The sequence below is a fragment of the Dendronephthya gigantea genome, unplaced genomic scaffold (assembly GCF_004324835.1).
Source record: "Dendronephthya gigantea isolate DGI-Jeju-01 unplaced genomic scaffold, DenGig_1.0 000135F, whole genome shotgun sequence".
NCBI lineage: Eukaryota > Metazoa > Cnidaria > Anthozoa > Malacalcyonacea > Nephtheidae > Dendronephthya > Dendronephthya gigantea.
The window spans coordinates 1-27,593 of NW_021163145.1; the positions used below are offsets into that span (position 1 = coordinate 1).

Sequence of the window (27,593 nt, forward strand, 5' to 3'; positions counted from 1 at the left end):
AAGCTAAAAATATGACACATAAAAAGGCCTTAAAGGGCTGCTTTCCACTTACGCGCGGAAAACTTGAAATTAAACTTTTTTAATATTTTACGCATGGATCACAAATGCATAGTAAAATATGTATGAAACTAAGTCATTACGATTTATTCACCTAGCTTTTTGAAATATGACATATATAAGAACTTAACCGTATACGCGTAACCTAGAGTATACATTAATAAGTCTTAATTGGATGGACAAATCTGTGCGCACTTTTTAATAATAGCTCTCTTTAAAACTAAACCTTCTTATATCAATAGACGCTGGGAGGAAAATGAATGCAATACAATATTCAGTGATTAACGATCTTCAGATACAGTATGGTAAAAGTTTCGCCCTGTCAGCCAAGATACAATCAGGAGACAAAGTCCTTGATATGGGATGCGGAACAGGTGAACTTACTTCATTCCTTGCGGAGACAACTGGTATAAAAGAAGGTTTAGTAGTTGGTGTTGATCCAGACGTTGAGAGAATTAAAGTTGCAATTCAGAAACATTCTGGTACCCAGGAAAATATCGTATTTCAACCTGGCGACAGTTCGAGTCAATTTCCTCACTTCAATGAACAATATTACGATATACATTTCAGTAATTTCGTATTTCAGTGGCTGAACGATGAAGAAAAGCAAATCTTTGCCCAAACTGCTTTCAAATGTCTGAGACCAGGAGGCAAGATTGCGATTCAAAGTCAAGAAGATGACGCCGACATTGTCAAAAAAGCTGTTGATCTATTCTTTGAAGATAAAGAAAAGGCGAAGCCACAAGTACCGGTTTATTACGTTAAGAAATCTGACGCTGAGGCGCTGCTTCGGAAATCAGGTTTTGTTGTTGTCACCAGTGAATATTATCAACGTTCATACACATTCCCAAGTGCAGACGAGTTTTTCTCATTTTTTTGTGCCTCGGATTATTATGATGCAACAAGCATTTCATCCATTAGTAAGACCAAGTTTTTTGACCAGATCGTCAACCCTGATAAAACAGTAACCGTTTTTGCCCCAAATGTTTACCAAATAATCGCTGAAAAGATGTCGTGAACTACATTATGCATGTGGGAGACTAGTAATTGACATTAACTAGCAATAATATATGATATGAAAATCGTTCTTTCCAGTTAACTTAACATTAATATAATAATCTACAGAGCGTATATAATTGAGAAATGAAAGTTAAAGCCGAGAAAAGTGCTTTCAAACAGGAACTTTGAAAACTACTTTATTATTGCCAAACTACTTACAATTGGGGGTGCATATTGGTCGCATACTCAACAGCGTAGTTAGCCTGAGAATTGTCCCGCTTTTCTAATATTTTAGTATTCATTGACTGTAAACACCATATATAGATGAAGAATAAATTTCTAAATATACGAATAATCATAATAACCCGGAATATTTATAGTCTGAAACTATGACGAAGAGCATGCATTGGGTAATGTGCTTTTCCGATGTTTTCAAAGCTTGTTGCAGATTGAAGTCCGCCAAATATATCCGACATCAAGCCTCACTGGACGGTTTTGTTAAAAGGTAAATTTACGATGTGAGAACAAAATTGACCACTTTCGGTTAGGTTTTGCTTTCAAGGAACCAATCCCCAGGTTTCTGGATCTTGAAGTAATGGTGACTTTGTTAGGATCATTCGGCGATTATTTATTGAATATCCTATTGTATAAACCAAGTTTAGGAAAAGTTCGACATATGCCTCGTTTCTCTCCAAGTTTTCCTTTTTTTGTTTTTCATTTAGTAGAGATCTATCTAGTCTCATAGAAGACAGATGTATATTTACATTGTTAGGAAACAAATTCCCTGGATAGGTGTTCCAAGGGCAATTTAAAACATTATAAGGTGATTCAATTCTGCATATTTTTCTTCTAGTCTCAGGATCCCGATTGCCTAGAGAATCGTCTCCTACCACTAGAATTGCAATTACATTTACATAAATTTTTCCATGAATCGAAGGAGACTGTTCATTTCACCCTGTTTGTGACGTGCTTGCCCTTATCCAGTATCTTCCCGCGGTCTCATTAGTTTGAGATTCAACAACGAATGTCTCTCCAGGAAACACAATAACCGATTCAGGATTTTTGACAGGTTTCACTGGCTGTCCGTCGCTCTCTATGACAGTTATCAAGTGTCCATGGACACCTGGAGAAGTAAATCTAGAGCTAGTTAAAGGGAACGAAGAACAAAAGTTAGTAGATCCTGAGCTGTATAGAAGTCTAGTTGGTTCACTTCTATTCATTGGCAAGCAAACACGCCCAGACATCCTATACGTCTTCAATCAACTGTCGCGATTCTTAGATAACCCAACACATCACATTGGAGAGCGGCCAAACACGTCCTGTGATACCTAAAAGGAACTATTGCTTTACAATTAACATTCTCAAAGAATTCAAACCTCAATGTGATTAGTGAGTGACTCAGATGCTGATTGGAATGGAGATCTCAACGACCGCAAGTCAACCACAGGATGCTACTTTAAGTTTGAAGAAAACGGTGGTGCCATATTAGCTGGGAGAATCATCTGCAGAAGTACCAAGCTATGGCTGCAGCAGTCCAAGAAGCTATCTACCTACGAGCACTCCTAGAAGATCTTGGTATACCAGTTTTCATCGACCAACCCACATTGGCGAAGACAAGCAATCATGCATAAAGATGTGTCATAATCCAGTGACGCATTAACGATCCAAAGATATCGCAACGAAATTACATTTCTTAAGAGAAAGAGTGAAAAACAAGGAAGTAAAGATTCGCTATGTTCGAACCGAAGAAATGCCAGCAGACATTCTAACGAAATCATTACCTAGAGTGAAAGTGGAAAACACTTGCCGATTTATTCGCTTGTTATTTATAATCGCCATTTGAGTGATGTAAAAGAATTGACTGGGTTGTGAGTATTGTCCAATGTACATACCAGTGTCGTCCAGTGAGTCATACATTTTGCATACTTCAAGATCCAAAGAATAGAAAATTGAAAAAAATCGCTGGAGGTCTACTCAGAACCCTTAATAATGTCAAGCAAGCATCTACAGACTGGGGATCCAAAACCTGAATTCGATAAGACGAAGAAATTTCGAATTTATAGTATGAGATATTGCCCTTTTGCACAGGTAGGAATATCGTCAGCCGTCAGGGTTGATTAAACTCAAATTACTTTGTAACATTGATATATGTTAAACCTCATGGGAAAGTTTCTATTAATTTAATAGCCAGGCTATCAATTTCGTGTCAGGTATAATTATTAAATCATACGTATAATTATTAAATCATAACTCTGGCAATAGATGTATATATGTATATGTTTGTCATGTAAAAGCAAGCTCGCTTTAATATCACTTGTGAGATAAAAGTATGTGTTTGTCCTCCTGACTATATTTAAGTTGTGATTGTCTTCCATGGCACGGTCATGAGTTATAAATAAGACAAAAGCAAATGAAGTTGATATTTAGGGCCTGTTTACATGAAGCATTAGTATTTCATTATACCAGGTATGCAGTTTTCAACTCGCTCCATGTAAACAGGCCCTTATTAAAGCATATCTGTCTGCCGTCACGCAAGCTATTACTCTAAGACACGGGAAAACAAACCTTTGAACTCGAGGTTTTAAGAATGCGATGTGAGAAATTATACATATAGAATAGAAATAATAGCAATATTTTTATTATATATGGAATTTGTAAATGAGTTATTTGGCAGAATGCTCAATTGACATCCTGTAGTATGAAACTGTTTATAATAAACATATATCAATAAACTTGATTTTCTTAATACAATTTATTAAATTTGTTTGGTTTATTAACAAGGACAGCCTACCACACTCATCAGGTTGAATTCAGATTCAAATTCCCCTGATGAGTGTGGCAGCTAGGTAGGCTCTGCTTGTTTATACAAAACAAATGTGTATAGTTAATCAACTAATAAATGTTAAGTAAACCAACCATCTTATATTGTATTTATGTATTGAATTTTTCAGCTGTTATATATTTAGAAATCCTGTGATTTAAAACCAAGTTGTATACCTGAGACCTTTCGGTCAAGATACCATATTATTTGGCAGTTTTACCAGATGATACAACTCTGTATCATTAGTTTTATGGATGTTAGAGCATTTCTTAATGAAGCAATTTGTATAATAGGTAGACAATAATCTTCCCTGAACATTTTGATAAGTGTGCCTCAATTTCCTGCATATGACGTACATATTGTTAGTACTGTTTACATACCTTACCTTACGGTAGCTCATGAGCAAGATTTACTGTGTGAACATCATATATTATTACCTGTTGCATTTTTTTCTACCATATTTCGCAAAGTTTTAAATAAAATAAATCAATCTACTCTCATATCTTGTTTTGTTAGTTAAAAACTGGGAGTTATGCCTAATTTTGCATGCTTTGTCCGCAGGATTTACATGTATATTGAAGTAATGCTACTAATTTGCCACCATATCATTATATTTCTCATAGCATATTTGAAAGCACTTCTTATAGTAAAGAGTTCTGCTCTCTGCTACAACAATCACAAACACTATTGTGGATGAACTATACTTCAATCATTAATAGCCCTGATTTAGGGCAGTGTACATGTCTGTCAAGTTTGTATATACCAATCGTAACATGAGGCGCACTTATCCAAATATTAAAACAAGATTGAAAAGTGACAAAACTGTACCTTTTTTACATGAATTCATTTTCGGGGTCTAGTTTACCCACTACAGTATACCATCAAGCTAAGCTGGACCAGAGAATACACAGGTTTGAGGTTTTCATCATAAAATTCACATAATTATCATCAAGCAACAACATGCTGTTCTGTAGGCTTTGCAAATCCTGGCCATCTCACAGAACAGAAAGATTTCTTTAACAATTTTTCATTGATATTGTTTGGTTAATGATTGTTTCAAGGTTTCAATTGCCTTACAGATGTAATCCCTTTTTAGTGCAAAGTTGGTTTGAAAATTTCCAGTATTATTGTGAGTAGCCAGCCAGTCAGTCATACATTCAGGTTTTTCCATCATTCACTTGTCTTATTTAACAATTCCTTAGCCCTTTTGCGCCATGTTCACAAAAAAATATCGAGGAATCTGTGTCGTTGCTGTGAATTTTACAACATTGCTTGATTTGCTTCTCTGTGGTGTGGTTTGGTAAGGAGGAACTAATCCCCCCCCCTGAGACACCTAATTTTTTCTTGCGCATGTGCTGTCAAGACCTTGATCAATATTCACGATATATCGATAGACGATAGGAGCAACGAGCGGCATAGGGTTGCTTCGAGGTTTAAACATTTCTGACACAAAAATCGAGTAACTGTAAATCCTCCAGAGTCTATATACGAAGTTTATGAGTTTGTGTTATGCATTGGGACCATGAATGAAAATAAAATTTATCAAATAAAGAACTAGCAGAAACAACGCTGTGTTGTTTAGACATCTCTAACGTGAATATAGTTGTTGATACTTGTTATTTTTACTCAGTAAATAAACTATTTAGCACTATGAAGCCTGGATATTAGATGCAGTATATATAAAAGCGCTAGACCAGCCTGCCCAGGGGCCGGTTGTATATGAATGCCCAAAGCCGGATAGCGCTACCACCGTGTGCATAAAAAAAGCACGACCTATAATAATTCTGATAATAATAATGAATATAAAATAAAAGCATGGTTTGTCGGTGATTTTTTTAAACTTTGCATGAGAAAATAAACTGAAAGAATTCAATAAGGGCAATATCGCGGCTAATTTAATTTGAGTACTTTTAGGTATTGCGTAATTTGAGTACTTAAAAATTTTCAAATTTTCCATAAATTATCGCAATACTATTAGGAATGAACTTTCCGTTTGATTCGGGAATACGTTTAACCTTATACTTTATATTTCAAAAACCTGGTTACGTTGGGGCAGTCGTCTGCTTGCCTACATAGCCAGTTAAGTATCGGGAGGGCGCCAAATCTTTGCAATGTCCTTGGAACCGTGGTTTATATTCAAGTCACTAAAAGTACGAAAAAACTGGTACTCATAATTTGTGACAGCAGCGGATGAAAAATTCAGGCCCATGGGCCCATCACCTATAATACCATAGGGAGAAGCGGGGGGGGGGGGGTTGTCCGTAAATATGTCGAAATGCAATGAAGGGGAGTTCTTCAAAACGACGTTCTCCAATGTATATATATATAGTTGCTTTATCCAGTGTACTTTCAGGTCAGTGCACAACGCTCTCCCTGAGTGTTATCCGACCTATACAATCGAATACTTTGTATATATATATATTGACTGTGAATGAACTTTTACAGAGAGCAAGAATAGTAGCGGCAGCCAAGGGACTTGAAAATTATGATATCGTGAATATCAAATTACGTGATGATCTCCCGGAGTGGTATCTTGCAATCAATCCAGCTCGTTCGGTGCCCTCCGTTGAATTTCCTGATGGTCGCACTGTTAATGAATCTCTTGTTGTTGCAGGTATATACATGCTGTGTGTTACACGTACATAATAAACTACTTTTAGAATAGCTTTATCTGCAACCCTGCCTAAAGTATTTGCCTAGAGTATATTCGAATGGGTATCGACCTCGGTCATTCGTTAGGATTGTCAGGTCAGTGAAAGCCATCGCCCATAAGACCGAATGTTTATAGGAATTTAATACGGCTCTTTCGTGTATAGATTTCAGCAGGAGTTTTGTTGTTTATTTTTATCTGCAGCCCTTATTTTTCCCACCATTTTTAGATTTGCTTGACGAACTTTATCCCGAGAAACAATTACAACCAAAGGATCCCATTGAGAAAGCCAAACAAAGAGTTTTTGTCGAAAAATACGGGAAAACGGTTAGTTTGAGCTGCAATTTTAGGTTGTATCCTTTGCTCCCTTTTTATCTATAGGTCAGAGATGACATAAAGAAGCAGTTAGTGAGACAGTTTTATTTTTTTTTTCATGTTTATCATGGATTTTCAAGTTATCGCTGTTTTTCATATTGTTCACACTATTTTCCTTGTATAGTTTTATGAAATAGGTGAAATAGATTCATATTTATTATTCTACAGTTCATTCCACCATATTACAAGCATTTGAGAGAACGTACCGAGGAAACCAAAGCAGATTTGGCAAAGAGTATTTGCGAGGTTGAAAAATATTTAGCTGATAAGAAAGAAAAGTATTTTGGAGGTAGGTAAATTAAAAATTGTTTACTATTGACGCTGATTTTATTATTTTTAACAGGCGAGTCAACAGGAATTTTAACCGTATTTGAATGATTTTTTTAATACATTATACATTATTTCTTTTGAATGAATGTTAACGTTATCAGTGATTTTCTGCACATCCTTATCAGAACAATTGATACAAACGCGATCTTCCCCGGCAGTAGTTCAAAATCCGGCTATAGCTAAGCTTGAAGTGGCATAACGGTATAACAGTAACTCAATAATGTAAAGGTTAAAGCAAGTTAATGTACAGTAAGTGGCATGATGTTTAGCGTATTAGAAAAATAATCTTGTAAATTTGAAAAAATTAAACCAACCCGCGAAAGAGTACAGTTTTACACGGGGTCAATTTAAGAACTACTCCCTGAGTGTTGATGCATGTGTGCGTCTGGACGAAGTCCCCTCTTTGGAATCAAACTTGTAATTAAAATATGATAATATTCAAGGTCTTGTAGTCACGACAAATGCCATGCATATATTGTACCGCTACACTGCATGGGTATACTCTTTGTTTCCGGCATCTTAAAAAACGACACTTTCTTATCCAGGTAATCAGGCAGGAATGCTGGATTTCATGGTATGGCCTTGGTTCGAACGCCTTCCTACTATATATAGTCTATCTGCTGACGCCTATCCATGTCTGGCAAACTGGTTTAACCTGATGCAAAATGAGCCTGGAATTAAAGAAACCGCATTTTCAAAAGAGAAACACTTGAAATTTTACGAGGGATATCTCACTGGTAAACTTGAGTATGAGTTAGAGTAATTGACGTTGCTTTCTTTCTAATTATGTATTTTCAAACATGAGCGTACTCGCTCTCTCCGTAAAGTTTAATATTGGGAGCCAGTTATGCCTGGTGAATCTTGTATGTAGTTGATAGAAATAAAATTGATGGTTGCAGGCTATATAAACAGACTCTTCAATTACTCCAATTTCATCCAATCAATGCTCATATATAGTGTTTTATATAAGTTTTTTAGAGCTGGGTTTAGTATTTTTCATTTTCCTGTTTTGAAAAGTTTCAATCCAAAGGAATAATGAACTCTCTTCTAACTTAGGCCATGTGCACACGAGCGTCGATTTCGAGCGTTTTCAAATAGTTTTAGTCTATTTTATTGTTTAGACGCCCTGCCCATGTTGTAGTTAGCATTTAGCTCTCCTCTCCATGGGGACCATGACAATGAAGAACGCCATGTGTTGTTGTTAAGTATCTCTAGGTCTTTCAGTAGGTTTATATCTTATAAATTGCATGTGCTAATGAGCTTGTAAGTCGTTGTTATTTAAAAAAAAGGAATCAATAAGAGCAATTTACCACAGTTTGTATTCTCATCTGTAGCAAAAGACGCTACATCCACACGATCTAAGAGAAAATATGCCTATAATATGATAAATTGGCTTCAACTTCTATGGTAAATTGACGATGTTTGAGACCGTTTTGGCATGTACACGATCGAAAACGTTACTGTGTGCACATGGCTTTAGACATGTTTTGTCAAAATATAATCACTCTATCAACTATTTTTTGTCTTTTCAAAAGGGGATTAAAGAGTTCCTGGGCTTTTAAATATTCTGGCTGTAATGTTCTTTTGCGACCTCGTTTTTTTTCCTATTATGAGTTAATTTTGCCCGTATGCCAAAAAATCACTTATTTTTGTATGCATGTCATGCTTTAACATTTCATATTTTGTACATGTATGCTTACGTCTGCAGAAGACCATAATTGGCATGTTCATCGACATTCAAATGTTTCGTCTAAGCTGGGCTAAAGGCCCACACACACACTTCACGCGATTCGCTAACGCGACGCGAATTTTTCCATTTCAGAAGCAAATAAATTCAATTCCGAACGAAAATTTTGAAAATAGGTAATTAGCAAGAATATCACAGCATTTTCAAAATGAGCAAATTTTGAAAACTGAAAAATTCGTGATATTCGCGTCGCGTTGGCAAATCACGTCCGGTGTGTGTCGGCCTTAAGAAAGCAGGAAGTTATAAGAGAACACGCACAAGACGAGTGTATTGTGCATGTTAACTATACGTAATTTGTATACATAAAGACGTGCAGAATGAACAAAGAAGCTCAAGGAAAGGGTTTTTTGTGTTTACTTCCCAACCGCAATTAACTTTGTTTAACTTTTGGTATTGGCTTCATAAACGTCATCACTATATTATGTACTTTCCACTTACACATTTTTCATACGCACGTACACCAAGGGAAAATTTATTATTTATTCAACAAATGCGTATTAAATATGAAATCCAAAATTCAAGAATTGTTATTGTTTCTTTTAAAGCGACAATAACAGAGATTATAATCGCACATTCTTGCCGGATTCTTCTTCTTCCACAATAACAAACAGACAGTGTATAATGGCAAAGTCTTTAAGTCCCCGCATATTGAACTTTCAAAGGTACATGCATGTGTATACATCACTGACAAATCTAAAAACCGATTCCGAGAATCATCTGCCAATGACATATTCTTGTACAAATGGTTTATAAGTTTCCCACGAAATTCTTTCATAGCGCGCCTATTTATCTTTCATGCATGCCTGGAATGCCAGCATGATGTCTGAATATGTCGCTTTTTTACAAATGACATATCATTTGGATTCGAGTTCTTAATTTATAGATATTTAGATATTATAGATGTTTAGATTATATATCACTCAATGAAGAAAGGTAAGTTTTTTCTGATATACTCTATTTTAAACGCAACCAGGTGCCGGTTATTATCAAAATTATCTATTTATTGAACGACTGGAAGTCAGCAAATTCACTAAAGGTAATATATATAACCAGTGACACATGCCGCGTTTAGAGGAAGGGCATGTGTAGATGTGTCTGGTTGCATGGAGTCACGTATAGAACACAGACAAATAGTTTCCTGGTGCGCGTCTTTCGCATGATACAAACTAAAGTCCAAACTATTTAAATACATTTTGCTTCCTAAAATGCAAAATGAGACATTTCTCGAGTAGACATCTTGTGTTCTTGATATTCAAGATAAATCTGATATTTCGTCTCTATTCCGGTAACCTATATGTAATGCAATTTACAAATTACGTGGCGGAGATATTATATTACAAGGCGATACTGTGCGATACTAATGGTTAGAACAATGAAATTTTTTTACAGGCATTGAGACCCCAGTTAAGTCGTGGCATATTAGGTTTGATTAATAGCGCTTCTATATATTAGGAATTGATTAGGATTGTTCAGCGGTATAAAATTTTAGTATTAGATAAAATTAGATTGCAAGGATTACAGAATAGGTTATAGTAAAGTCCTCTTTAGAGTCAATGCATGTCAAGAAATGATGAAAAGGCAAGAGATATAGCACTAGAATTGTTGTTGAGTGCTGTACGCCACGAATTTAATAGTCGATTTAAAAGTTACGTTCGGTTTTGCCTATGTACGTATTGCAACAACCAGGGCATTTATATTCGTACACGACGATATTGCTAGTTAGTTAATCTGAATCGAATTCTGTGTATTCATTATTTTTCAAAAAAGATCGATATCAGTAAACTGATGGTATCAATTGAAACGAAGTGGATAATTATGCTTTAAGTTATATATAGAAATTTAATCGTTTTCCTAACAGACATCTCGACAATTCTAAAAGCATTATGCTAAATTAACATCTTACTGCCCTTGGTCTTATGTTTTCTGTAGGTACGTTCATAAGAATGGATTTTGTTTTTCAAGAATTAATATTTGTTGTCTTGTACTCGCAGGAGGTAAGATTGCGATAAAAAGACTTGAATTTAGCAATTGTCTTGCAGTTGTACTGATTGTAAACATGATAAATCACCGGCAGCCACGAGCATGCACTTAAATTTTTCAATTCTCGTCTTTAGCATCTGCTCTGAATAGTGGTCTTGAAAAACAAGAATCAAGTACGCACCCATTGATGGCAACTCGTACGAAAAGAGAGGTTTCGGAATTGCTTAACAACAGCGCAAATGGAACTGATGAAGGTAAAGTTACCTTTAGAAACTAAGCTAGAAGCTTAAATATTCCTCTTATGCTTGACTAATTTAGTTTGAAAGCGACTGTTCGATCCTAAGCTAGTGCACGTGGTTTGGGAACTGAGATTGACCTAAAGGTCTGTTCACACGATCCGACAATATTGCCAGTAAATAAGTGATTTTGTTATTATATCTAGAGTCAAAATGAAAATAAACCGGAGGCAAAGTAGAGCCAATTCCTAGACATTACCTGTACAGATTAGAATAGGAAACAATATAAAATTTACTTCAAAAACGGTAAAATTCTTTGTTCTCAAAAATATACATTTTCGCCACTTTCCTGTGTTTGCACGGTCGCATTACTAGAGAAGCATAGCAACGGGTATCAAGTTTCATAATATGCCCTGGAGAAAATTATGAAATTCGATGCCCGCTCGTGTTGATCACGCGTGATCATGGAGATTGGAAGCCCTACACGCGTGGACATTTTGTCCAATAGGAAAGCAGAAAAGATGAATTTTAACACTAGGTATATAACAAAGTATGTTGAGTTGCAATGTATATGGGGAAGAAATCAACTAATTAAAGACAATGCAGTACTGCTTTATCAAGAACAAACTACATTCCACACGTCATAGGTGAATTGGTTCCAACAAATTCGGAACGTCTGAGCCTTAACGTAAAGCAAGTTAAGTGATAATTAGGATTACACGAATATAGTTTTTAAAAAATTCTAAGGCACGATGAATTGAATAATGAACACTCATGCAAGGACATTGGATATTGTAAAGTGGTTGTGGTGGGGTAACATTTTTATATTCATGTTAGCAGACAGTAAAAGCAATCAAATTCAAAGGAACTAATAATGCTGAATATGTAGAGTAACTCCCCTCCCCCCAACAATCGTGCTGGCTATGGGCTGTTCACATGAGCCCGGTTACCGAGATTTAACTAAGCGTAAAATGGACTTGAGGTATTGATTATCGTAATCGTGTTATATTTACCCAATGCAGTGCCCCAAAGACCATTAATTTTCACGCTTCGTCAAATCTCGGTAACCGGGCACTGAACAGTCCCTTAAATGCCTTTCAAGGGACAAGATTTTTGTTTAAAATAATTACTAATTCGTATAATTATTATTGAATCAACTCTTGTCCAATCACACCAGCTATACGGCAAATTAAAATTTTAAAACTTCCAAGTCCAACGAAGCTCAGGCAAACACTCTCTTGAAAATAATTTTTTACCATATTTGTTTAATTTTTACTGCGTTTTTGAATGCTTACAGCGGAAATCTGCTATTATTGCACTGAATTAGTGTAATTCTAAAGCCAGTGACAAATGACTGGTGACTTCTGATATTTCTCACATTTCAGACATAAAGGAATGTACGCGAAAAGTTGACCTCGGGTTTTTGATAGACAGTTCCGGCAGCGTCAAGGAGGAGGATTTTGAAAGAATGAAAACATTCGTGAAACGTCTTACTGACCATTTCAAGATTTCACCGAATTTCACAAGAGTGGCTGGATAACGTACAATTCGCGTATAAATGTGCGTTTTCTATTTTCTCAACTGTTTGAATCTCAAAATGAGTTGGATACAGCAATCGATGAAATTGGATATACTGGAGGTGGCACCAACACAGGTGCAGCGTTGACTATAGCATATACGGTCATGTTTAATCCTGTTAACGGCTGTCGTCTTTCAGGTTTGCAATTCATTATATTTCAAATATTTTTTAATTATATTATCTCTCTATTATTATAATCTTTCTATAATTTGTATTGCTCTTTGTATTTGCGCCTCGGGCTTTCATTCAATGATCTTCAATGCAATTTTTTGTAAGTGTTAAATCTAAATTTTGAAATTGGGGTTTATACAGTTCGGCTCCTTTTTCTTCTTTGATTCTAATTTTCTTGAAAAACAGCATCCATGTTCTTATTAATTAAAATTGGTTGGGATAAGAAAAGGAAAGTACAACGGAAACTAAACACGCCAATGCTGTCTGAATTTTTACGTTTGTTTGTGAAAATTTTTTCAATGCTGTGCTTTTTCCAGTCAGGGGTTTTATTGTCGTTGAAAATATTAATTTTTCCGCCATCATGACACGATGTGGCGCGGCTTACGGGTAGTACTGCAGCTCCTCGCAAGAATTATTTTCATTAGCTGAACTTAACAATACATTTCTGTTTCAACCAATTGCATAGCTTCGTTCTTTAGAAAGCATAGAAAAGCATTATCCAACTGAACGAAAGCTTCCGAGAACTGCGACATGTCCCCGACATACAAAATATATATGGGGACCTGGCGTGGCCATGCACCATGTCATTTTTTTTCCTGCCATGTAAATTTTGAGTTAATATATTTATTCCTATTTTTAGAAATCTATTGTTTTCACAATCAATGAACACCAAAATATTAACATAGCGAAACAAATCGACGAGTTTTTAGCTCTCAGTAAAGCACCATTCCTCAGATTATTTTCGTAAGCGTTAAGTTACTTGGCTTTAAAAAAAATTCTCGCTCGGGAATGACGAATTTATGAATATACATCTAGTCTCGGTCATGATAGTAAGTAATTTCGTATTACGGGTGTATACTATAGTATATTTGTGAATAATAAAAACATTGCAATATGTCCTAATTATAGGTTTAAATAATTTAGATGCAGAGAAAATCTTAATATTGTTAACTGACGGGGAAAGTTTTAGCTCTGTTGAAGAACCATCTCAGCAACTAAAGAACATTGGCGTAACCATAATCACTGTTGGAGTAATTACTGATCGTTTTTCGGTTCTACAATTGGAAAGAATGGCGTCATGTCCGCTGACAGATCATTACCATCTTTTGCACAATTTCACTGAGTTTTTCTCTTTGGGTTTGGCAGAGAAGATATCCTCATCAACGTGCAATGGTTTGTTTTAATTTCTGATAATTATCGTAACCTATAGATTAAGCCCCGTTTACACGGTACGAACTTGAACTTAAATTGAACGGTTAAAACGGTTTAAATTGAACTCGTTTAACTGGTACTATAGCAGCGTTTACATGACCATTTTAAAAAAAATTATAATGATCTGCGTACAGGTAGTGCATGCGTGCGATTTTATAAGTTCGTTGAGAGAACTTGCACGGTCAAAATTTTGGACAATATATTTTTAAATTTGGCGGACTGCAGAAATACCCAAGGTAGAAAATTCGGTTACCAAAACGTTTCTAAACAGCTGTTCTAGCTATCCATCTAGAGGTCAGCAAACATTGACCTTGGCTATAACGTTACGACGTTTTATATTTTCACTGAATGCTCTTTATAGTAAAACTCGAAGGCCATTATAAATGGATTAAATGCAAATTAGCGGACAAACGTCAGCCATTTTGTCGCCAATTTCTAGTAATGAAGAATTACACCCTTATAGTTATACACATTCAAATCCAAATCAATTGGATTTCTATGACAATTTTTTGGCATTTTATCCATTGAGGATCAATTTCGGGAGAGTAAGATAGTTTAGAACAGAATTTAATAAATAAAATGCCAACCCAAGCAGATAAAATAACATACCACCGATAGTCACGGATGGAAAGTGTTGGTAGCCGGTGAAGAAGAAAATAACAAAACACTAGCTTTCGTCGGCTGAATCAGTGAAATATAAGAACCAGGCTAACTACGCTTGCTGTTTTTAGCTAACTCGTTAGATTTGGATGAGAACGATGGATGTATGCATTGGCATCGCAAAGAATAGGTTTAACTGTTCCTGTATTGTATTGATGCGATTCCAAATGAAGACCAATAATCCTTTAGAAATTATAAACCAACGGTTTGATTGTCAACATATTTAAGGAGGGCGACCGACCGGCCACCTCAACAATCTTATGGAGATACTGAGGAAATATTTGTATACTTCCATCTTTCCGCGAAATCATTACGAAACAATCTTATCCAGGTAAAATGTTGAGAAATTTACTCTTTCTTTTGCAGCAAGCTCGTACAGAGTTCTATGTGAGAAACATAACATCACAGTGGTGATTGGAAGGAACGATGTATCGCATCTTGATCTTGACAACCTGCATCTTGCTGACAGCACGTGTAAAGCAAAATACAACGAAACACATGTGTATATCACAACTGGATTGAACGAATGTGGAACGACGTATTTTGAGAGGGGACAGAAAATGCATTATAATAATACCTTGAGAACATCTGACTCAGAAATTGGAAAGGAGGGTTCATTTGCATATCAGTTTAGTTGCACTTACGGTCGTTCAAGAAATATCAGTGGATTGCAATTTCAACGTTCGAAACAAGTTGTCGAAGTCACACAACAAAGTAAGTGTTTCAACTAAAAATATGAGTGAACAATGCTAGATCGATACTCTCATAGACAGGGTTAGAAAATACTTTTGCCTGCGGTGATTATCAAATCCACATGTTATTGTGTGGACTATTTGTGGTTTATTCTCTGGTTAGTTTCACCTTGCCCAATGAAGTAGAATATTTTGTGGCATTTTTATATTTTTTTTGAGTCAATGGAAAAAATTGTTTTCTATTTACAACTTTGTAATCCCGTGTTTACAGATCGTCCTCTCAACAGCACATCCCGAGTGCAACCCGACTCCTTGAATACGGATTGCTCGATAGTGATAAGAAATGATTTTTTCTAGTATGTTTTATAACGTCCCATTTTTTTCTTCATTTTAGATACTTTGAACACTGACTTTTCAGTAAGACTCGAATCTTATGCAGACCCTACATGCCCCTCTACTTCATATGAAGACTTTCCTGCCTTCAAAAGCTTGAATGAACGTATCAACATTCTCTATGATGTTGTCTTTAAAACGAGGAAATTTCACATATTTGTACGCGCCGAAACGTGCCGTGCAACACCAAGTAACAATTCTGATGATAGGCCTCAATATGAATTTATATCCGATGGGTGAGTTTTTATGCCATACACCACTTTTTTCTGGGTGAAAAAGCAAAGAGGAATTTCGTTTTGAACCAATCGGGCCAAATTTGATTACATTTTTGTCAATACTTTTGAATCATGTAAAATGGTATATAATGCACTTGTTCAACCGAAATAAAATCACGACGTCAAATGCGATGTATGAAATTCTGTTTTTTTCGCGCTAAGATATTAAAACGGGTACATAAAAAAAAATTTAGCATATTTAAATGTGCAGCATGGGCTCCTATTGAAATCACGACTGTGGCTATACGTTTTTTGTATTAACATTACCATTTGTTTTTCGAGCTGTGATAAAGATCCAACAATCATCCACCACACAAGCGGTCTTCTGCGCGGTCACCGATTCAGTATCAAAGTTTTCAACTTTTTTCTCAACCACACATTTGTTTACATCCATTGTAACCTAAGATTGTGCGACAAAGACGTCCCTAATACAGTTTGCGCAAGAAGCACAGAGTGTTCCAGCAGAAAGCGCCGTGATACTTCCTTATTCAATGTTACTGACAATGCATACCAACTTTCCATCGGCCCTTTTTTGTACCAGGAAAAGACAAGTGATCAAGGTTTGTCTCGTTTTTTTAGCCTATTTTTCAGCTCACAAATACTAGTGGGGATAACATGGATTTCAAATTTCCAAGTGCTATATTTCAAAAGCTTAAAAAAATTTAACAATAGTCCATGGCAAATTATCTACAGGTAAAAAGTTAGACACTTCGTAAATGTCTCCTTAGTGTACGCGCACGCGCATTTCATCGCTAACGCATAAACAATTACTTAATGGTTTCCGTGTTTTGATGCCCTCATCCAAATAATGTTGGAATGTTGCGAAACTTAAGAACAACGCGCGAAACACGAGCCAAAGCCACTCCCACTTCAGGCTACGAACTAGTTATGAAATCTAATTATTTATATCATTGTTTCTATTACGTAGCAGCAACTCTTTCCTTTGCACAATCAGAGTATACGGTGAACGAAACAACATCCTCGGTTAAACTTTTCGTATTGTTAAATGGAACAATTACTAAAACCGTGACAGCTAGGTGAGAACTTTTTGAATTGTTAAAAAAAAACGTAATAGACTTAAATGTCATAGAGCAACTTACTCATTGTTCTATGTTATTTTATGTTCCCGTTGACATTGATTTTATTCGCATTTATAGCAATGTATTTTTTTGTTAAGATGGACTTCGTTTTGATATTTCACTCTATGTATTTTACAAAAGTTTAAGGCAATTAATATCTATGAAAGAAATGGGAATTAGGCTACAAACATCCAGCCATTTTGTCGATAATGTCCGGCAATTATCCATCTTGCCTTACTCATGTACACCTTGTGCTTCTTCAGAATAAGTACAGCAAACCTTGATGCTGTTGGTGGAGTTGATTACGTCACGATAGTGAACAGACAAATTACGTTTAGTCCCGGAGATCCAACAGTCAAGCTATCCCAGTTGTGATCCTGGAGGATAATATAATTGAAAACAACGAGAGATTTAAGGCGATATTAACCGCAGAGAATGGTGTCAATATTCAAACTGGTTTTAATACAACGATTGTAACCATCCAAGACAATGACGGTAAGTATATTTCAATTTTGTCAGATATCGCATCCCCTGCAGGAAACAAAACATATCAAAACATAAAATTTAACTTTAGTCCATAGAAACTTATCTACAGGTAAAAAGTTAGACACTTCGTAAATGTCTTCTTAGTGTACGCGCATGCGTATTTCGTCGCTAACGCATAAACAATTACTTAAAGGTTTCTGTGTTTTGATGGCCTCATCCAAAGCAGCGGGAATGTTTCGAAAGTTAAGAAAAGCGCGCGAAATACGAGCCAAAGCCACTCCCACTTCAGACTACGAACCAGTTATGAAATGTAATGATTTATATCGTTGTTTCTATTATGTAGCAGCAACTGTTTCCTTTGCACAGTCAGAGTATACGGTGAACGAAACAACATCCTCGGTTAAACTTTTCGTATTGTTAAGTGGAACAATTACTAAAAGCGTGACAGCTAGGTGAGAACTTTTTGGATTATTAAAAAAAGTAATAGATTTAAATGTCATAGAGCAACTTGCTCATTGTTCTATATTATTTATGGTCGCGTTGACATTAATTTTATGTACATTTTTAGCATTGCATTTTCTATTAAGATGCACTTCGTTTTGATATTTTACTCTATGCATTTTATAAAAGTTTAAGGCTAATAATATGTATAAAAGAAATGGGAATTAGGCTACAAACATGCATCCAGACATTTTGTCGATAATGTCTGATAATTATATCTTGCCTTACTCATGTACACCTTGTGCTTCTTCAGAATAAGTACAGCAAACCTTGATGCTGTTGGTGGAGTTGATTACGTCACGATAGTGAACAGACAAATTACGTTTAATCCTGGAGATCCAACAGTCCAAGTTATCCCAGTTGTGATCCTGGAGGATTATATAATTGAAAACAACGAGAGATTTAGGGCAATATTGACGGCAGAAAATGGTGTAAATATTCTGCCTGGTTTTAATACAACGATTGTAACCATCCAAGACAATGACGGTAAGCAGCTATATTTCAATTTTGTCAGATATCGCATGCCTTGCAGGAACAAAACATATCATTCAAACAAACCATATCAAAACATAAAATTTAACAATAATCCATTGAAACTTATCTAAACGTAAAAAGTTAGACACTTCGTGAATGTCTTCTTAGTGTACGCGCATGCGTATTTCGTCGCTAACGCATAACAATTTATTAATGATTTATGTGTTTTGATGGCCTCATCCAAACAAACGGGAATGTTGATAAAGTTAAGAAAAGCACGCGAAACACGAGCTAAAGGAACTCCCACTTCAGAATACGAACTAATTATGAAATTTAATTATTTATATCGTTGTTTCTATCATGTAGCAGCAACTCTTTCCTTTGCACCATCGGAGTATACGGTGAACGAAGCAACATCCTCGGTTAAACTTTTCGTTTTGATAAATGGAACAATTACTAAAACCGTGACAGCTAGGTGAGAACTTTTTGAATTGTTAAAAAAAATGTAATTGACCTAAATGTCATAGAGCAACTTACTCATTGTTCTATATTATTTTATGTTCCGTTGACATTAATTTCATGTATATTGCCTTTCGTGTTTTACAAACTCTCGAGAACAATAAAAATCGCTTGGTGAACAGTCTTGTGAATTCAATTATTTTCACGTGTTTGGAAACCCCGGTAAAACACTCGCACTCGTTTATGAAATATTACTTATAGCATTGCATTTTCTGTTAAGATGCACTTCGTTTTGATATTTTACTCTATGCATTTTATAAAAGTTTAGGGCTATCAATATGTATAAAAGAAATGGGAATTAGGCTACAAACATGCATCCAGCCATTTTGTCGATAATGTCTGATAATTACATCTTGCCTTACTCGTGTACACCTTGTGCTTCTTCAGAATAAGTACAGCAAACCTTGATGCTGTTGGTGGAGTTGATTACGTCACGATAGTGAACAGACAAATTACGTTTAGTCCTGGAGATCCAACAGTTCAAGTTATCCCAGTTGTGATCCTGGACGATAATATAATTGAATATAACGAGAGATTTAAGGCGATATTAACGGCAGAAAATGGTGTAAATATTCGGCCTGGTTATAATACAACGATTGTAACCATCCAAGACAATGACGGTAATTATATATCAATTTTATCAGATATAACATCCCTTGCAGGGAAGAAAATTTTTTACCATATCTTTGACCATTGTGCTTGATCTTTGACCATATCTTTAAACCAAAAAAAATCTGATACATTCTGCGCAGGATTACATTTGTTGTGGCATGGATCATTAGTTTGTAAAGATTCGGTAAAGGCAATAAATTATTTGAAAGGAGTTCCTAATAATATTAGGAAGTAGATTATTAGGGCAACTGTTAAACATGAAACGTTGAACAACCTAAGTCCTCCCAACTCCACTATTCCAACCTTTTGGATGATTTGCTTTTAACGCAGCTATTTGCATTAAGAAACCACATTTATATTTTCATTCTCGCACGCTGAACATAAAAAAATCGATTTTTGCAGGAGACGAATAACGTGTCATAAATTGTTATTATAAGATATTGAGCATGGTTTACATATTGATTTTATTAACACAGAAAGAAAAGTACACAATTTATTAAGATAGCTTAGTTGAATTTATTCATTTTAGTGTGTCATGTGGCGGCAGAAAGTTTGCAACTTGTTGTGGCTGAAGGTAACAAAGATATTTTGTTTGTTTTCAAAGCAGCTGGAATGATAGAAAGGGATGTACAAGTAAGGTGAGTTTAAACGGCAATCGCTATAGCTATATAGGCTAGAAACAATAATTTATCACAATATTGTTATACAGCTATGGACTATACTATGACACGGCACATAAATTATATAGAAGCTATGGTTAGAATAAGATAACCGACTTTTTTTGTACCTCGTGGATATAACACGATTATGAGTTATATGATAACAAGATAAATATTATCTACCACTTATTAACCGAATTTGAGGTCCTACTAGAAAAATATCAGACCGAGGTCTTGACAGTACGGACCGAGCGATAGCGAGGTCCGTATATAAAAGACCGAGGTCTGATATTTTTCCAGTACGGACCGAACGTATTCGGTTAAATAAGGGATTTATTATATGGCATACAGTATTTAGTTTATTTATTCATACAATGCGCTGCAGCATTCTTGCCGGCTCTTTCGCCAGCCAGTCGCCAAGCAAGCACTGAAGTGGCTTCCAAAACTTTGTTTTTTACCCGTTAAATAAGAATGATACAGCTAGTAATTTAAACAAAAATCAAAGATGAATAAATATAATATTCACATGTACCAAATAATGCTCTACCTCGTCCATTCTCCGTCGATATTTTCGTGTCAAAAATAAAAGTACAAGCTTGTTTTTGTTCAAATATGAGAGTTGGACCGTTACTAGGCAACGGCCAATACTGGGGGATTCCAGACACTGCAAAGAACCAATCAGCGCACGCTATTTTAGTCTCGAGAGCGGTCCGTGCCATATAATAAATATGTTATTGCATATTTACGGCAAGGTACATTTTTAAGTGTGCAAATTTCGAGTAGGTAGAAAGCTCATATAATAATAAGCATATTTATTTCTGTTTAATGCAGTGCTTCGAACGTATGATATTTCCGCATTTGCTGCACAAAATGACTATGTCGCGAAATCAGAAGTGGTGACCTTGCAACCAGATCGCGCTGAGTCTCGTTTTTTGTTCGCGTCCTTAAAGATAACATCGTTGAGAATACGGAGAAATTCGGAATACGTGTCACAACATCTGACCCACAAGTGAATATTGTAAATGGAACTTTACTTGTTTCCATAACGGACGATGACAGTAAGTGTTAATATTAATGTTCGATTAAAGGCGCTGTTACACTTTGTAATTCTCCTTGCAACGCAAATCTATTTTTGAGGATATAAACGGTTGGCAAATAATGGTTGTCTCTTCTCTATAATTATAATTACATGGAGTAGGAACTTGGTTTCTAGAATTGACAAAAAATTACAGGGGCGGATTTAGGAGGGGAGTGGTCAGGGTGTCTAGCCACCCCTTTTCCTCGCGTAATTTTTTTACCAAGCAGAATCGTAAAAATCATGTAGTATAACAATGTAGTATATGCATAAATTGGGGCATTTTTTAGCAAGGTTCAGATTTCATACCGCAACCTTTCAAGAGACACAAATAGGTGGATAAAAGGCACGCAGCAATAGTGGTGGTAAGGAAGTTGGGTCTCAATCTTTCTACTTTCACCGCTGTGAAATTATCATGATAAAAATTCATCTGCATTTCTGTATTCACATTCTTACATAGATATTGCGAAGAAGTAGATGGTATGGAAACCTGCAATATTTTTTCTACTTCTGAATTTGTTACAAAAATTTACTTTTGAATTATTTTAGACACTGAAGAGTAGACCTAGACCCTTTCACGTAGAGCCCTCCAGCCATCCACTCTTGCCACCCCCCTTCCAGAAATCCGATAGTAATTTCATCACAATTATTTTTGTTATTCTTTAGAGATTACCTTATCCTTGGAACGGTCGGTCTATCGGGTAAAAGAAAATTTTAAGTTTGCAACCATCAAGGTAGTTGTGACGGGAGAAACAGCAGTGATTGTCACAGGGGGTACGTATTTACTTTACTTTAGTGAATTTCCTAATTTTCCTTCTTATATTTCTATGAATGAAATAAAATAAAATAAAAACGAACAAACAAACATTGATCAACGGGAGTTAGAATTTTAGAAAGAGTATAAACGCGGTAACCAAACGTTTTATACATGTTAGTATTCTGTTGGATATGGACGCTATGTTGAATTGAGTTGCAATGTCGTGCTGGACCTGTCATGAGCATTGGTTTCCACTTTTTATAGTGTTTTGAAAACTGATGACGAAACAGCGGAGAATCCTGATGACTACACCTCCATATCCGAGGAACTTGTTATTGCACCTGGGGATCAGAGTAAAACTGTGAAAATTTTTCTTAAAAACGATCGGTTGACGGAAGGAACAGAAAATATTATCCTTGACTTAACAACAACAAACAAAAAACAAATTTCCATCCTAAAAAGCTCAGCTCTTTTGCTGATCCAAGATGACGATGGCAAAGTATCTGACTTTGTCAAATTTTGAAAAAAATGTTTATTCCCTAATTTTCGCTGGATAAGTTATACAAAAAGAGTGCGATGAGATCTCTTTACTCAAAATTCGGATACAAACGAAGCTTTTTCAAATTTTGTTGGGAGTAAATCTTAGTAAACTCGCAGCAGGTCCTTTGCATGTCCACATTCGTCACAATACTGCATTGAAGTAATCGATAAAGCTTTTATTATATCATTGAGTGTTATAATTATAATTAGCAATATATATAGAGTTTTACGCCACCGAGAAATATCGTGTTTAAACACACGTAAGAATAAGATATTTTAACGTAAAAATATCATTTTCGAAAGCCAATCAAAAACCGCGTAAGGAATGTGTTTGACCAATCACAAAATCTTTCAAGTTCACAGTTTCTGTTTGTTTTTTATTTCATACCATATTTATACACACGTTTTAGACAGACTATAAATATAAGCGCATTTTACTGAACATTATTATTTTCAATGTGTTCCCTTCAATACATATTAATTTTGTTTTCGAGTTACTAAGAATTCTCGTTTGCTTATAATCTGTTCATATAATAAACAGAATATTACATTGTTGCTTGGGAATATGGATTTACTCGAAATAAATTCCATGTTTCCGCGTAACCATATAATATTCTCTATTTACAATACTTGCGTTAGAGTCGGGGTAATCTAAAGTTTGAGAGATCCATGAAATTTATCCCAGTAAAATACTCTGTCATAGAAATCTAAGCAACTAGGATAGCACGATGCCTTATCTGGATGATCTTGTGTGGTTGATTTTTAAGTGGATATATCTATTATTTTATGTGTTAACGTAGGTCCATCCAATGCAGAAACCACATCAGAGAGTAACACTGGCGTCATTGCTGGCGTCGTTGTTGCAGCTATGGTTGTCTTGGTCATAGCTGTTGCCATCTTCGCTTGCTATGTTAATAAAAAAGGACTAAAGGAGAAAAAACCCGCAGAAGTGCCTCCTGTTAGCAATCCAGTTTTTGAACCTAACATCGAAGTTGACACGGACACCGACACAGAAGCTCACACGGACGTTGACGAAGAAACTAACAGAAATTCCACAGGCGTAACAAATACTAATGATGGCTACTATGAGGACCGACCAAAAATTTATAAAGAACTCGGGGAGAGAGAGCCTGATGAGCGAAATTATCAGCCTTTAATTACTCCAGGTTATGAGCTGCTAGACAGAGATCCCCATGAAAACGACGTGGATAAGTATGCCAAATTAGTCAAAGATAATGACCAAATCCCATACGAAATAATGCCTTATTACAACGAGAAAAAACCCACAGAAGTGCCTTCTGTTAGCAATCCAGTTTTTGAACCTAACATCGAAGTTGGCACAGACACTGACACAGAAGGTCACACGGACGTTGACGAAGAAACTAACAGAAATCCCACAGGCGTAACAAATACTAATAATGGCTTCTATGAAGACCGACCAAACATTTATAAAGAACTCGGGGAGAGAGAGCCTGATGAGCGAAATTATCAGCCTTTAATTACTCCAGGTTATGAGCTGCTAGACAGAGATCCCCATGAAAACGACGTGGATAAGTATGCCAAATTGGCCAAAGATAATGACCAAATCGCATACGAAATAATGCCTTATTACAATATGGAATCATAAGCACGCATCACGCGACCTAAGTTAATATTATGAAATGACTATATTATATATGACTATATTATACTAATTTTTCCCGAGTATATTACAGCTAATGCTTCCCCATCATTCAACACAAAAATAATGATAAAGCTAATGTAAATATTCCCCGTTCAATTTTGCTATATTATACCACGGCAGCATTAAGTAATGGTTTAAAATCGATGTTTCAAACGACTAAAACAGTAGAAATATTTTTATACTTTAATATAGTGTGTATTTTTAATATCAAACTTCAAATTAAACGATCAAAAACACTTTTTAAAGTTAAAGCAAAAGTGTAATAGCCTTTTACAAGTGTATGCGTTTACATTAAACAAATAAACGGCATAGAAAGCTGAAAATTATACAAATACTGCTCGTTCTTACTGTGAAGCAAATACGAAAGAAACCAAGTAAACACGTACCTATTGAAAACAGTTATAAGCTTGCAGATTATGAATTATTTCTCTTACACGGCTTTGTCTTGACTGTATATATGTTCATCTTTGCTATCTTTCATGCTTTATGTATCTTGTTTCTTCTCGTTTTATTTTGCACAAAGTTTATGAAACGCTTTTAAAAAAAGGTTTATGAAATAACAATTAAATTGCTGACGTTCTCATTGAAATAAAAACTTTCTGTCTTAGCCAATCAGAACGTTTGTAGATTACCAGTCGCATGCGCATAACTTATAAAACCACCCGACGTCGACCGTCCATGACATAGAATTTAGACAACTTTGGATTCCGCTATGTTCTCCCGGGTTCCGGGTGTAATTCGAGCGGAATTAGTACCTAATCTCCGAGCGGAATTAGTACACTCGCAGGAGCTCTGCGCCCGCTCGCGGGTATACAATACTAATATACATACTAATTGCCATTTTCATGTAATATGCATTCTAAAACATTTCCAGTTTTATCGTTTAGTTTTCGTTTAGCAATTGCATGCATCCAGCAGAAATTTTGGCACGGTATGGGTCACGCAATATTAATGTTTTTATCATATTCATTTTGAAATCAATGGTATTACTTGCAATCTGATTGGTTAAAAATAGTGTGATTAACTCCCAAATCACACTATTTTTTAGCATTAATCACATCATGTATAAGCCAATAAGATTGAAGCTCTGCACCATAATAGCCAGTCAGATTTAGTATTTTAGTGTAACTATCCAATCAAATAAGTTGTCCAAATACGTTTATTAGTACTAGGCAAAATTACAATAATCGATCATGGATTAAAACTAAGTATAACAGTTCTACATACTATTTACAAAAACAACTTAACTAGACTCCCTAATGTTCGAGTTCCATTCACAAAAAGTAATGTCATTAGTTGATGTCATGGGGCGGCGCAGTTCTCTAATTTCGACTGCCACGAACACACACCACGCGAGCTCTAAGAAAAGCAAAGGCGATCTTTCGTCGTAACAAGCTAACCACCATAGATGGCGAATGATTCACGTATTACTGGTCATGTTTATATTTTTTCTCGCGACAAAATTTTGTGATGCAAGTTTCAAAACGTGCAGCAAAAAGTGGAACTTTGCTCTACTTTTCGGAAAATATTATAATCATGTTACGCAACATATTTCAGATAAGATGGCGGACGATTTGAGAGCGACAGAAGCACAAGAATATGACGATGTCCTCAAAGTCAGTTATATCGTACAAAATTCTGCTATCAACGCTAAATTATCTGAAGAACAGAGGTTTGATTTATACAGAAAGTTGGAGAAGCTTCCGTGTTTGTGGAATACAAGCAAATTGGCGTACCAGGACAAGGCTCAGAGACAAGAAGCAGCAGAGCAATAGAGCAACTTTGCGAATTGTTTAATGTCGTTTCGAAAGCACTCAAACGTTTGCTGCACAGCACTCGAACAACATTGGCAAGAGAAACAAAAAAGAAACAAGGAGGCGTCATCTCAAAGTGAAGCGTAAGGGTGAAAAAGAGTGGAAAGACGACGAAAGCGAGATCATTATTCAATTTTTTAAAGAAAATGAGACCATGTGGAATCATAAACTTCCATCATATAAAAACAGAAATCTCAAGGATTATAACCAAAAATTCTTAATTAGAAACTTTCCAGGTGAGGATTTAAAACATTTTTAGTGATAGCAAATGGCTTTTTAGCAATGTTTGGTGGGCTTACCTCAGTTGTCACACTTAATATTTTGTGCTGTAGCCGGTGGGAACTGGGGGTGGGAAATTCACAGAATTAATCATTTTTATTTAATTTCTAGTTTTATCTTCATAGCTTTTAATACAAGTATCAGGTCTAGCTTTTAGTACTTCAATGTAATTTATGGTATTTTGCTTTTCAGTCGTACTCCTGATGATATCATGAAACAATGGCAAACACTGAAAACAATCTTTTATCGAGAGATAAAACGAGAAGAAGGAAGTGAGGTATCTGGAACTGGAATAGCTTCTGTGTACATTCTCAGTAGAAATTTTTCAATGAAATGATGTTTGTCAAAGGGAGTGATGATGTAGATCCTCCAATAACATCAATGGCCATTGCCAGAGAAATCCAGTGATATGGTGCCTTCACTAAGAGCGAAAGAAGAAAAAGCTGGAGAAATGGGGGAAGTAAATTGAAACAATTACATGTGTTTCAGTTTTGTAACACCTTCACCACAATCAGCATATTTGGTACAAATTTTATGGATGCCACCCATAATATGTGGAATATTCCTTCATGCAGTCCAGTCTAATCTATATCACATTTTCGCCATTGGCATGGGACCACACCTTCATTATTAAAACACTCCATGAACTCTTGACGTATAAGCCTTGCTTCATTAAAATAGTTGTTACTGCAAAATGGGTTAAAATCCAGCGAAGATGCCTCGTCACATCTCCATGTCTCAATATTTCTATATATCAATATATATGTTATATTTCTATATATCAATATCGTCTCCATCAGAGTTTTCACAATTTGAGACCCTACAAATGAAATAACTTATGAAAGGACGTATACTTTTTCCACCAGAAATAAAAATTGGATTCTCGTCACTCTGAAAAAGTCGCGATATGCCGTGTGATTTTCCAGTTCAAATTCCT

General features: G+C 35.7%; 2 protein-coding genes across 2 annotated transcripts; both read left to right on the forward strand.

Annotated features, from left to right (window-relative positions):
* Positions 1–313: 313 nt before the first annotated feature.
* LOC114536383 (phosphoethanolamine N-methyltransferase-like) lies at positions 314–1,075 on the forward strand. The gene has a single exon (XM_028557739.1). The coding sequence runs from the start codon at positions 314–316 to the stop codon at positions 1,073–1,075; it is 762 nt and encodes a 253-aa protein (XP_028413540.1).
* Positions 1,076–2,950: 1,875 nt separating this feature from the next.
* Positions 2,951–8,311, forward strand: LOC114536422 (glutathione S-transferase omega-1-like). Its single transcript, XM_028557778.1, has 5 exons — positions 2,951–3,144; positions 6,323–6,491; positions 6,757–6,854; positions 7,071–7,191; positions 7,778–8,311. The coding sequence occupies exons 1-5, from the start codon at positions 3,046–3,048 to the stop codon at positions 7,993–7,995; spliced, it is 705 nt and encodes a 234-aa protein (XP_028413579.1). The 5' UTR covers positions 2,951–3,045; the 3' UTR covers positions 7,996–8,311.
* Positions 8,312–27,593: the final 19,282 nt, after the last annotated feature.

What these genes read in the sequence shown, in the direction of transcription:
- LOC114536383 (XM_028557739.1), top strand. Translation starts at nt 314, where the DNA reads ATGAATGCAATACAATATTCAGTGATTAACGATCTTCAGATACAGTAT.
- LOC114536422 (XM_028557778.1), top strand. Translation starts at nt 3,046, where the DNA reads ATGTCAAGCAAGCATCTACAGACTGGGGATCCAAAACCTGAATTCGAT. An exon ending in TCGAAAAATACGGGAAAACG is followed by an intron (nt 6,855 to 7,070) that starts GTTAGTTTGAGC and finishes ATTATTCTACAG; the next exon opens with TTCATTCCACCATATTACAA. An exon ending in GAAAGAAAAGTATTTTGGAG is followed by an intron (nt 7,192 to 7,777) that starts GTAGGTAAATTA and finishes TTTCTTATCCAG; the next exon opens with GTAATCAGGCAGGAATGCTG.